This window comes from Linepithema humile, chromosome 2 (assembly GCF_040581485.1).
Source record: "Linepithema humile isolate Giens D197 chromosome 2, Lhum_UNIL_v1.0, whole genome shotgun sequence".
In the NCBI taxonomy this organism is placed as follows: domain Eukaryota; kingdom Metazoa; phylum Arthropoda; class Insecta; order Hymenoptera; family Formicidae; genus Linepithema; species Linepithema humile.
Genome location: NC_090129.1, coordinates 32,273,207 through 32,286,282, shown reverse-complemented (window position 1 = coordinate 32,286,282; position 13,076 = coordinate 32,273,207). Strand labels below are relative to the sequence as shown.

Below are 13,076 nucleotides of genomic sequence, written 5' to 3'. Positions count from 1 at the left end.
ACATACAAATTTATACCGAATTTATGTGACACGCGATTGATAGCCATCAAGATAGTTTAAAATTCCTTTCTCTTTCTCTCGGTAAACCGTGAAATGTCTGCTTTAAAATAACTATCGTCTTAATGCTTGTTATTGTTACAAATTAATCATTAATCGCAAAGGCGTAACAAACACTCAACTTTAAACATTATGTGTGGAGGATAATTTTCTGATATCTGTTGTCGTCGCCAATTTGTCGCCAATTTGTCGCCGAAATCAAAAGCAATCTTATCTATTTTTGAAATCGCCAATTCGGATGTTCCTTTGTCCTGAGTGATTCCTGCTGACACTTTGGCCCCTTCTAAGCAAGAACCGGACAATGCTATTTAGTTCTGTAGATTAGTCGGCGTCCGCAGGACAGCGTCGAGGAATGACTGAGGGAATCGGAAGTGTAGAAAGAGCGCGACGGTGGTGACCGGAATAACACACGCCGATAAAATTACCCTCCTCACAGAGTTAGAGAAGAAGTAGTTTTGGAATTGTCTGTTTTTCCACGGCGGATGGAAGCGCGCGAAATTTCATTTATCACTTCCGCAAGTAAGGGCGAACCAAAAGCAGCCCTTTTGTAACCGCGCTCATGAGCGCGTGGTAGCGGATTGTAAAAAGAAAAAAAGAAAAGAAAAGGAAAACAAAACGGAAAAGGAGAAAGAACAAGAGGGCCTCGATGCAGGGAGAAGACCTGCTGCATTATCGTTCACATAAATGGAATCATTGAAACCACGTGCGCGCCGTACGTTTCGCTGTTCATATATCATCGCCCGCGGTTTTCTTCCTCTCGTATGATCAATCATCATTATTCGCGTAATATACAGGGGTCGAGTACGCCGCCGCGTTCGTGGTGATTTATCCCAGGACGGATTTTTGCGCTGAATTACGAGCAGAGTTGCTGGAATTGCTCGGCCGAAAGTATCGAATTGCGCGGTCTAGTATATTTATAGTGATTACATTCCCGGTATTCATTTCCATATCATTACATTTAACAACGGATGCCTATGCTGCTTATTCGGAATCCTTTTTTGCAATAGCGTTTAAATGAAATTTTAATATTGTGTAACTAAAAAACTAAAAAAATAAAAAATTATCCCAACTACGTTCTCAAAAGAACTCTTACGAACAGACGTCGACTCGTCTTAGACATTTCGCAGAGAGGCCTTCTATACATTTACGCGCTTGATGTGAAATACTTGCCTTTGAAAGCCGATGGCGCATGTACAAGGTTAATTTCTATTCGCATCGCTGATGCGCCTTGAAAAATTAATGCGCTCTCTGTAACGCCGAGCAGCTACGTTCCGTGATAGCTTTCTCGACATTTAAGCATAGCTCGCTTCAGCTGCGAGACGCGACGCTCTCTCTTTCTCGGCGCAATATTTCTTCTAGTTCAAAGAGCGCTGTCTTAATTTCACCCTTTTAATCGGAGCTTCAGCCGAACGAACTGCGATAATTACTTCTCGGGTATGCCTGTGTCATTATAATTAGCGCTATTTTATTTCGCTATTTAGACTTGTTATATTTTGTGACTGATCCTCTTCAAACTATTTTCTCCAACGCTGATCCGTTATTTGCAGATTTAAACACATATCAAAAATAATTGCGAGATATTTGCACGAAGAAAATTGTTGGCAGAGAGATTCGCAAATCATTAAAGATTTACGTGAAACATACGAATATAGATTAAAGCGCAAGGTAAACTGTTTTCATTCACAAAGTTTCCGTCTTTGAACGCTAATTTAATGTAAACAGTGGGACATTTTCTTCAGCATGAAACCGTGCCTCGGGTTAACAGCTTGTACAGAGCTTTAAAATTATTTCCAGTCTTTTAAATTATTCCTTTAGTGTGTACCTTTTAATGCAATAATGGAAAACACGCTATTCAATGCGGCGTCTGGCCACCGCAAGTGCAATTCAATCTCTGCTAGTCTATTCGCGCGATAGCGATCACAGTGGCTTCAATACGTGACCCAATATGTTCGCCGAAGCTTAGAACACCTCGTTCATTGAGCCAGACCTATATACACGCAATCTGTCCATTTATTTGTTCTGCCTGCACTTCCGAATTGCCGTTGCGATTCCGTAAGTAATAACGCTTTTGATTACACAGGCGAAGTCGCAATAACGTCCGCGACGGAAAATACTAATAGCCGCACCGTGAGTGCGCGCGTTTCTGCTATTTATAAAATGTATGTAGAAAAGTCTCGGTTATCGAAATCAGGAAAAGTTCACGCCGCGAATTCAAAAACAGCAAATATTTATTCAACAATCATAACGGAACAAGGATGCGACCTTATAAGCGCTTTAACGCCGCACATCACATTTGGGGTTTCCTGACGTCCTCAGTAATGCCCGTGTTCGTGACCGCCGTACGTACCGCCATGATGGTTATTGCCGCCGGAATTGTGGACATGTGCAAAAAATCCACCGTGTGGATCGGCGTGGTAAGTGACGGTCCTGGTGTTGCCGCCCGGTTCTTTCACGGTGTACTCGCCGACGACCTTTTTTCCTGCGAACGAAAAAAAAACGAGCGGCGGCGTTGCTAGAGTGAAGCGCGATCGTTACTCGCGGCGAGCGTTGCTCGCAAACGGCGCATTAATTGTTGAGAATTAGATACGCGGGTGTGTCATCGATATTACCGATAATGCAGGTGCCGCCCACATATTATGTTACGTCAATATGACTACCGTCGCGATGTTTAATTAAAATGGAGCGCGCGCGCGCGCGCTAAAGCGTACCTCCGTGTAATCTGACCCCATCATTTATAACCTTTAACTACGGCACCCGCGCCATCGGACATCGTTAAATGCAAAAACGCGGCGGGCGACGAAAAAGAGGAAAATGCGCAGACAGGTTTAAACGCGGCTTTCCCCGCCGCGCTTATTGCGATTCAGAGCCACGCTCCTCCGAATATCTCGCGCGGAGATCCGCCAGACAAACTTTCATCGAAATTTTCCAAAACTTTACCAACATTCAAACATGCCGCGTGCTCCGCGCAAACATCGTAAAAAAAAAATTCAACAACTCTTTACATGCTTACAAAAATTTTGAATAATGTACGAAGTTTAATTTTTCGTTCAGACACGTCTGAAATATAATCGTAACGCGTGCACTTCAAGCGCTTGCATCTCTTTTGACGCAGACAGAAAACGGAATAATATCGGTAAAATATAAACGCGATCATTTTAACGTAGCTTAAATAATTTTATTAGAAACCAAAATTACGTTTTATAAATCGTGTGTATCGAAATCGTCTTATCTGCGATTTTGTATAAAATGAGGAATTCGACTTACCATCTCTGTGTTCTTTCTGTCCGTGATAATCGCCAGTGTGATGGTCCTCGACGCCGTACGCGAAGTCGTATTTGGGATGCGCGACGTAGTCCACTACATGATGGCCATGCTTATCGTGGACGGTTACTTCGTGCTCGGGCCCTTCGACCGGGCCGTGGAAGTGCGCGAAACTGTGAGCGTGCCCCGCCAATCCACTTTGGATTGCCATGAGGGCCAATACAACCGATGGTAGGACAAACTGCCGACAAATTGTTGCCATTTACATAGACTCCCGTATACAGAGCGCGGAGCGAATTTTGGTATATCAAGGAGAAGAGATCCGTTTTCATACGACTGGCCAGAAGTAAGGGCTCTTTACTTTATGAATTATGCAGTCCGCTTGTGATAAGTCACCGTGATTTGATGAAAAACCTTTAGTTTAGCGCAATATGTGAAAATAGTTGCAATATAATTAAGTAGGTATGTTGCATGCAACTAAGTAAGTAAATTAGGATCGCAAAATTGAAATTACTTTGCCAAAAGCGGTTATATGAATTATTAAGGTACTCTTTACGTCGATGTTCCAAAGTGCACTAAATGAATATTATAACACAGAAAAAGACTCTTCCTGCCTCCTTTTTTTCAAGGTTTTACATTTTATTACTTACAAAATGTTGAATAATATTGAATTTTGAGCAACTTGAAATTTAATATTCTATAATATATTCTATAATATTTGCAAATTATTTATATTTAAGTTTATGTTTCATTTAAATGTATGTGAAATTGAAATTAAATTATAAATGGATCACGTTACGGTTAAGCCGCAATAATCGGCTGATTAATCAAGAATAGAGTTTTGAGATCGATACGAACCTTTGTGATCATGTTTCCAATGATTCCTAAATGCGAATGATACGCCTGTCGATATCGGCGGATGTTTATATAGCGCGCGGCGTTTATTTTTACCGAGAGAATTTCGCTCTCCTTTTCCCCTCCCCGCTGTTATTTAGTATAGACGTATAGAACGGTCCCTGTGAGTGACAAAAAACGGCGTGAACCAATCGCTTTCCTATGCATAAGATTGGGCACTACCGTCGTTATAGTGAACGCGACGCATGTGGATGCCCGTTTCGCTGAAGTAACAATCGATTTCGCTCTATCGATTGTGTCACGGAAGACTTTTTCACGAAACGGTTGGCTTTTATTGGCGATCGTAGCGGAGTACGAAGCGTGACGGTAATATTTGAATACGACGATGGGCCATTCGAGATGTGAAGAAAATTAACTTTTCCCTCGGATATCGTAATCTTCATTTATTACACAACTTTTCCACTGTTTATTTCTACAAATGTCAGAAAAATTTGAATAGCGCAATTTTATTAAACTGCGATCTATTCTCCGCGGACAAAATAAACCGTCAATTTAATCTCGCAGTTTGTTTGCATAAAAATTCGCTCCGTGCTGAAACGAATAATTATTAATAATTAAGTTACTGCAATGAAATGTTATCGGCTTGATTGGTTTAATGGTTATTATCATTCTTAGAGTGTCTGGCTTCATTATTGGAAAATTTTGCGGCGTTACACTCGCTTCACACGTTTATACTACAAATGCATCGCACGTGTAACGCGCACCGTGATGAAATCCAAACTCGTGATACGCTTGATATCAGAGATTTAACCTTCTCGTCCATAACTCTCCGCAGCCGTCAGAAAGACAAAGTAAACGCGTGCTGCGCCGGGCATATCCAGTGTGCCGAATAAAGTCAAGCTTTCGACACCTCATAGCGGTCCAATTGTTCGGATACGCAAAGGGACGCTTCGATTATGTGCGGCAATACGCGATCATTAGCTCGGCTCGCGTCACACCGCGTGCACCGCCCGTATTTGCAAATTAAAACCGACAAATGTAAAACTTCCTCAATTCGCCTGAGTGCACAGTCGCACTCGCAAGATAGCCGCAAGTGCCTCTCGCATACAAGATTCCACGGGATGCATCGACCAGATCAGCTTCGCAACAATCTGCCTCTGGTTGCAGCCCGCCTGCCCGAGAAAGAGGTTGTTTTACGCAGTCAACTCGTAATCCGTCCATTTGCTTTAGTAACGACCGTATCGATCCGCGCTGCAGCGCGCTGTAACGCGCATTCGTACGCGAAGCGTTGTATCGCGTTCGGGCGGCGTGCGCGAATGATGCGCCGCATTAGCGACATTTAGCCTGCGCACCCTCCATGTAACTTTACATAATTTAATCTGCTGGTATTTATGCAGGTTTTCATTTGTCATGCAGCAAAGGGGAGTCTTGCCGTCGCGACACTTTTCATGTCGCTATCACTGACATTTGATATTCAATCTATATCGAAATTATCAAATGAGAAAGTGACGCGACACATGATCGCGATTATCAATGTTATATTTACTTATGAAATAAGCGAAGACTTATTTTAAATTCAATTAATATGATAAAAGCCAGATCGCGCGGTTGGCGATGCATTTAAACGACGTGTTTAATCCAAACGTGGACGAAAAAATATTACGTAATTTTCGAAAGTTTTAAATTAATTTCTGAATGTATACAAAATGTAAAATTTATAAGCATCGCCATAATTTATAAGTATCAATTGCAGTTCAGCTCTTATTGCCGTGTTTCTCCATGCTATTTATTATATTCACGCAGTTTTCTTATTTTCTATGAGTTAAAGTTTTCGATCGTGCGATGCAGACTTATTAGATTAACAATGTCAGAAGCGTAAATTTATGTAAATTTTTCTTTTTGCACCGTATGTTAAAATTAATGTGCTCTTTTTTCTGACAGCTTATTCAATATGGCTGCAGTGAATCTTAATTTACTGTTCCAATTAGTCACGTATAGGTAACAAGGTCTTATAACGGATTAGTAATGGCTTCAACAGTAAGAGGCCACGAGCAATATGTTTAGCATTATGGCGGCTTTATACAAGACAGTGAGGTATCGGATACGGATATCCGTTCGCCATCACGGCGATGATACACTTCAATAACCTGAAATACACAAGCGAGAGATAATTTTAGTCGAACGCGACTTTTTCATATTTTTCACTCAAAAAAATATTTCGCTGATGTAGTTAGATTTCTAGATATCGCAACAAGAATGTATCGCTATTTTTCGTATCTGTGAAAACATTGTTTGTCACATATAGAATTTATAGCAGTAATGTTCTAGCAATAGCTTCTGAAAAATTTAAATACCATTGCTAAATGTTATTCATTGCATGATCTAACACGTGATTGATCTTATATAGATAGGCGCTTTAGAGAAACTTTCTTTTTAAAGTTCACAAACAATACAGATATATATTCTGTTTCTATCATCTAAACTGATTAAGTAATTACATATGCAATATCACAACAGTTGCTAATCATTTATCTATTTTAGTTAATTTTTTACACCTAGAAAATTTTAGCTATTATTGCAAGATCATTTTTTTGAGTGTTATTATTGCAATTTTGCGTAAAATACCACAATTTCTACAATCAGAAACGGCATCTTTCGCGAACGCGTGTTTTACATTGTTTTACATAACGCTAGTTGTAATCTACATTTGGAAGCAACATTATCTAGTTATCTAAGCTAACTAGATGAAATTATTCTCATATGCGGATCGGCGCTTCTATTGTAAAAGGCAAATTAGATCGTGTCTTGTTTAATTTTATCAATCTGTTGAAACTCGCTGTCATTTTCCTTTATTTGCATATTCTTTTAATTCCGCGCATTCTCATTTTTTTGTGGAATTTAATATCTTTTGTAGAACGCTGTCAAAATTTGGCAGCTTATTTACGGAGCATTTTGTGTAGAAGTAAATTATCTTTTGCACGTAATATCATTTACTGTTATTGAATTTTTCCTTTTTATGGAACGTCCTATTTTGTCGCTTGAAAATTGTTGAAAAATTTAAGATAAACGCAGCGAGAGGTAAGATAGCAGTAATGTATATATGAAGGCAGCGTGAACCAAATCATTAACGCGTTCCATTTTACATCAGCGAAACTTCAAAGAGGATATGGAGGCCTGGTATGGCACTCGTGGGTTCTTGTTCAAACTGCTGCGCCTGACGAGCAAGCGCGATATATTCAAGTTAAAATCGTACTCCTCGGCGGTGCAGCCAGCAGTATTGAAGGAACGTCATCTATGTTAACAAGCCTTCGCCTGATTGTTGCGATCAAGCGTCTGGCTCGGAAGACGTCGTGACGCATGATAAACGTTGATAAATTAGACGACGGGTCCCTTTGAGTTGTGTAATCCTATTAAAACGCATTCCTTTGTGGTCACTTATATAAATGACGCGTTAGAAGAGTTTGTTTTGTGCTTGATACGAAGTAGCGTTTATATAGAACGGCAAAAGTGAAAATAACTGCCATCTCATTATTTTTAAATGATAGAAAGTAGTCTTACGAAATATATTTATATTATTGAATCGTCAAAACAACTTCATAAATCTGGTTTAGCGAAGTTGGAAAACGATAGAATTATACAACAGACATACAAGAATACGTAAGAAAGATTTAACGGAGGATATCTAAATGTATAAAAATTTTGTAGATAAATATATTTATGAAGCTATTTATAGTTGTTAATGATATTTGTAGCTATTTATAATTGTTAATGATATTTAAAATGGTAATCATATGCGACGTGCGTCAAATATGTAAGAAAAACTTAGTCGCGAGCGTAGACGTACGAAAAGTTTGTAAACAAATTTAAAAAAAAAAAGCAATCGATTGTGTAACATTGTCTTCCTCATGATTAATGTTAGCAGAGAAAGAGAAAGAGGGATAAAAAGACACGACGCGATGAAATTCAAAAATATATCTCCATCTCTAAATTCTGATCGAATCTGCATTTCTCATTGTATTTTTGTTTTTTCTAAATCGTTTAAAAAAGTATAAAACTGTTTGAAGAAGAAATCAATTTTTCTCGTGCCCAGCTCAATATATTTCAAAAAAAGAAAAGCTTTTTGTTTGTGACGTTATTCTTCCGTTATTAAATCGATGACAGCCATGATAAGTTGTTAGTCGAAACCGAGGGCAAGGATTATAAGCCGGGAAATGTTGTTTCGCCAGTCAGCTCCGGCGAGTTCGCTCGAGGAAATTCAACGTTTCCATCTCACAATCAGCGGAGGCCCACCCACACACACACACCCACTCTTATACATACACACACACACACACACACACAAACCGTAGTCTCTGCTAAGAGAACTTAATAGAAATTGTCGAAGCGTTTGCGCAATGCGATTATCCGCGTTAGGAACGCGGGCGACGAGATTGGCAGCGAAATTGGCGACGGAATTGGCAACAAAATTGGCAGGGCCCCGGGTCAGTAACACAATGGCTAACCGATCTCCTTATAGAACGAGCAAATCCCGTTTGCTGCGATTGTTCAACGAGCGGACACGAAATTTCGGCTCGCAGCCCCTTTCTGCTCTCTCGTCCCGTGCAGCGAATTTTGCACTTCCTTCTGCTTTTCGGCAGTCCGGGATCCTCCGCAACGGTTCGTCGCGCTGCTGACTCGAGAGGTCGGAGTGCTGCGCGAGTACGTGATTGGATAAAAACATGTTGCGGCGTGCTGATGAGAGCGATCGGTCAATGCTCGCGGCATTCGGTCAGCAGAAACTCGTGCGAGGTGGACCCGTTCATTTTGATGTAATGACATTACCGCGATTGCGGTAAAGCGAATTCTAGAAGAAAATTTTTCCCTCGAAAATTAGAAAGATCTTTTCTGATGATTCTACATTGATGGACTCTTGATGTGGAGATCTTTTATCATATATCTATTCTGTCAGTCACATATTTTTCACAATATTCGCAGCAAAAGAAAAATAATTAATATCCGCACGGTTCATTAAAATCAATGCTTTAATGAGATTCATCAATTGATGTCGTTAACTTATAATTTTTTTTTTTTATTATCTTGATATAAAAGTGTAACATTATAGGTCTCGAAATATCGGTGGACACATCTGAATATATCTAAAATATATAAGAATATAAGCGAGGCTAAAATTTAGAAGCATATTTAATGACTTAGTAAATCGGATAGTTAATTAAAATTTTTTAATTAATTTTTCCGCTGCAGTAAGAGATTGAAAATTTATTCTACATAATTCATGGCACTTCTATCGGAGCAATATTTTTATCGCTGTCAAATATGTGATATTCCACGTACACAGCGAAAGACTAGCATTTACATTAAATGAAAATATAATAGGAACTCATGTGACTATACATTTCAATTAAATTTGCGTTCACGTAGATATTTGCGCGTTTTCCAGGTACGCTGTATCGGGATAGTGAAGCTTCGTAAGCCCCCGCGCATTTCATTCGCGCTGGCTTCGCCAGGGAGCTTTTCCCGGCAAAAGCGTAATAAACTCTCATCCCCCCCTTCGTATCACTTACAATTAAATTCAACAGGCGCGCGCGGATACGAGCGACCGCGAAGGGTCTTCGCGTTTTTACCGAGTTGCGCCGGAAAAGTGGCGGATGTACCTAGCTAACAGTCCGCAAGACCGGGCAAGAAACGGACCTGTTTCTTCCTAGTTCTAATTAAGAGCAAGGCCAGGTATCCAATTACTTCGAAATTCTAATTAAGAGCGCGAGATCGAGTTGCGTTGCGCGCCAGATCAACGTTGTGCGGATCACCGGTGTTGTATCGATGTTCTACAGTGACCGATAAATAGTGTCGATAAATAAAATTGCTTTATGCCTTTACGTAATGCCAGAAAAAAAGTATCAGTTTTCAGATTAATATTTTTTACGGCAATAAGTGGCAATGTGTGAAATATCAATTTATGTTAAGAATCGTTTTTTAATGAATACAAAAACAAAAAATTAACTCACATGTCTCAAGGTGTTATTTTTTTTAATCTGTTAGAAAATGCGAGGATAATTGCGTGTAAATTTTCTTTTCGACATTTCTTTTATGAATTATTCTTCAGAACACTCACCCGCTGCTGCATCTTCTATGTATATCTTAAGAACGATCAATTTCCGTAAAGGAAAGCTTATAAGCATTATGTAAAGCGGCCGACACAACGCCGCGCTCGTCGACGTATCGCTCGCTGTTAAAGGCAAATCGGTGGCCGCGAATAATTGGAAAAGTTAATCTCTTAAATCTCTAATCGAAGGGTGATCACGTGTGCGCGGGACAGAATTCATTTTCCTCGTGTCGGCCGTCGCTGCGGCGTGTAATGGAAAATTGTGTCAGAAAAAAAGCCCGGCCATTATTTTCTCGCGCCCACGGAATATGTGCACCCACAGAACGGACCCGCCGAGACGCTTTTACCGTCCACATAAAGACCTCCGAAACACGCCGCGCTCGTACTTTACGGTCACGACTGTGTGATACTTTGTTCGGCGCGACGCGGCTCCGGCGATTCGTTTTATGGAAGCTGCGGTCCGCCCCTTCGGTCGATGAGATCGGCGAAACTTGAAATTGGATCGATCGTACGGGTTGCGAGGGCCGGGAGCCCGCGTCCTCGCCCGCGGCCAGGTAAAAGTGCTGAACCCTCTTCGTGTTATTCTTCACGTTATACGTGTAGTTCTTTGCCCGGGCGAGATCATGAAAGGTTAATATCCGTCCACTTCCCGCAAATTGGATATCAAAGAGCGAGAGAGCTTCAGGACTCTTTCGCGATAAAATGTACCATTCAGGAAATTCCTGGCGAGGTGAAGTTAGCGGCTTTATCATATATTTACCAGACTTTATAATATTTTTAGTCGGCATTTCTCGATTATTGCTCGAAATTATTATGTTCAGTTTCTATTTTGAGCGTATAATTTTTTTATTTAAATTTTCGATGCACTTAATTTATAAAAATAAAAGTGAGACATCTCTGCAGAGAGCGAGAGATCAATAAATATATGTTATAACGCTTTCTAAATAATTTTATGAAAATGGATAATATTGTGTGGTTTTTTTTCGTTAAAGGAAACGCTTTACGATAGTGTTTTTTAAGCTTCCATTTTGTAATATTCACCTCAAAAGGAAGCATTGCATATTGTGCAAGCATTATAAGCAAGAAAACTGAAAGCTTTAATTAAGGATATATAGCCTTAATTAAGAACACACTATTTTTCTAATTACGGCGTTAAAAAGCACTTTGTGATTTTTTATTCGAGGATATCTTCAAATATGCGAAATTTTCTAAAAAGCGCTATTTTTTGTTCAAAGCCGGTAATTACTGGAAGAACATTAATGCTGTTATTTTAGTTAGCGCGATATTGCAATTACCATTTATAATAAAGTTTTAATACATTTATTGTTCAAATGCTTGAATTTATAATCGCCATTTTAATACAATTTATTGCATCGACATATTATATTCTTGCTTTAATTATTATTTAACGGTTACATAGAACTAAAAATTATTCAGCGCGCGGCAACTCTCGCGTTGTATAACGTTTCCATAGTAATACTTTCTGGGACGTGCAATTATTGCGACGTCAGCGGCGTAACGCGCTCACAAAAGATGCAACACACTTCCACAGTTTTGTTGCGCGAGAATACGTAATTATAAACGACGTGTGCATACCTTCGGTCGACCTCGTACAACACGAATTTCCGTTGCGCCAGAGCGCCCCGGGTAATACGCCCCGTCCGTGCCCGCGGCGTATCAACTTACGATATCGAATACTGCACCATCGACTTTGGTTTACAAAGCCCATGTTTCTTCCTTTACGAAAACCGCCGGTGAACTGCTCTCGGCAACCAAAGGATTGTTTTATAGCAACCCTCGAGCGTGAAAAAAACTCCCTTCTAACTATTAATTCGTTTGTAGAATCCCGCGGTTGGTTCTGATACCGCAGAGTAAGAGATGTGACCAAGTCGTGGAAGCGATGATGATTCTTTGAAAATTACACGGTGTACGAAGTACTTTGTCACTGCCTTGTAATTGGTAAATTCATAGCTCGTCGTTGCAATTGAGTATTATTGATTTTTAAAAAAATTAAGAAAATTGTATGGTTACGAAATTAAGTAATAAAGCAGAGATTGTAGACACGAGAACAAATAAGTGTCAAGGTGTGTCGATTGAATAGCAGGATATCGGCTATTGCAATATAGACTATTGATAACTCATTGCATTTTCGACTGGCATGCACTCGTGATATGCGCGTCAATAATGGGATTGTAATTTATCAATGAGCTTGTACGTCAAATATCTGCTTTAACGGAATGATTAACAACAATATCTTTTGTCGGAGTGATGAATTTTGTGCACGATTATTAATGAGCCTGGCAATAATTTTTGGCTGAAGTGGCCAATCATGCTCGCGAATTCGAGAAATGATTTGTATAGTAGTGGCAAGCGATAAATGAAATCGTATTAATAAAACACAATATTCGAACTTTTATTTTTTTAAATATTGACGATGGAAAATAATTCAATACAATTACAGATTTGCATTTAATTACGTCAATTATGTCAAGCAGAATAAAATTTGTTGATCGCAATCGGTTAACTAAAATTTGAAAAGAAAATGTGAACATTATTCGAGATATTTATTGATTAATCTTGATTTATTACACAATTTGATTACGTAGTCTCTCGAAGTGTACACATTTAAGTGATTCAAGTGAGAGAACATTCATTACGTCAGTATTATATTCGATAAATATGCGCTTTTTTTTCAAGTATTTCAGTGAGTGTTGTTATAAACCTTTTTTGGTACTTTCCGAGATACGTTGTCGTATACGATCGACGATGCCTTGTGAAATTACCGTCTCATTACACGCCAATT

The 13,076-nt window shown here is 39.5% G+C and overlaps 1 protein-coding gene across 2 annotated transcripts; it reads right to left on the bottom strand.

Annotated features, from left to right (window-relative positions):
* Positions 1-2,267: 2,267 nt before the first annotated feature.
* On the bottom strand, positions 2,268-5,502 carry LOC105674784 (cuticle protein 19-like). Of its 2 annotated transcripts, XM_012371345.2 has the most exons (3): positions 4,177-5,502; positions 3,322-3,559; positions 2,268-2,536 (listed from the first exon to the last, which is right to left on the bottom strand). In XM_012371345.2, exons 1-3 carry the CDS (start codon positions 4,186-4,188, stop codon positions 2,370-2,372), a joined length of 417 nt encoding a protein of 138 aa, XP_012226768.1. In that variant the 5' UTR covers positions 4,189-5,502; the 3' UTR covers positions 2,268-2,369. The 2 variants fall into 2 exon arrangements, with proteins under 2 accessions (XP_012226768.1, XP_067206838.1); XM_067350737.1 differs by lacking the exon at positions 4,177-5,502 and having other exon boundaries at positions 3,322-4,136.
* Between the last annotated feature and the right edge of the window lie 7,574 nt (positions 5,503-13,076).

Bases quoted from the DNA above. Each gene is read 5' to 3' on its own strand.
- LOC105674784 (XM_067350737.1), bottom strand. From the start codon at position 3,580: ATGGCAACAATTTGTCGGCAGTTTGTCCTACCATCGGTTGTATTGGCC. The intron at 2,537-3,321 runs GTAAGTCGAATT...TTTCGTTCGCAG, and splicing joins ACAGAAAGAACACAGAGATG to GAAAAAAGGTCGTCGGCGAG.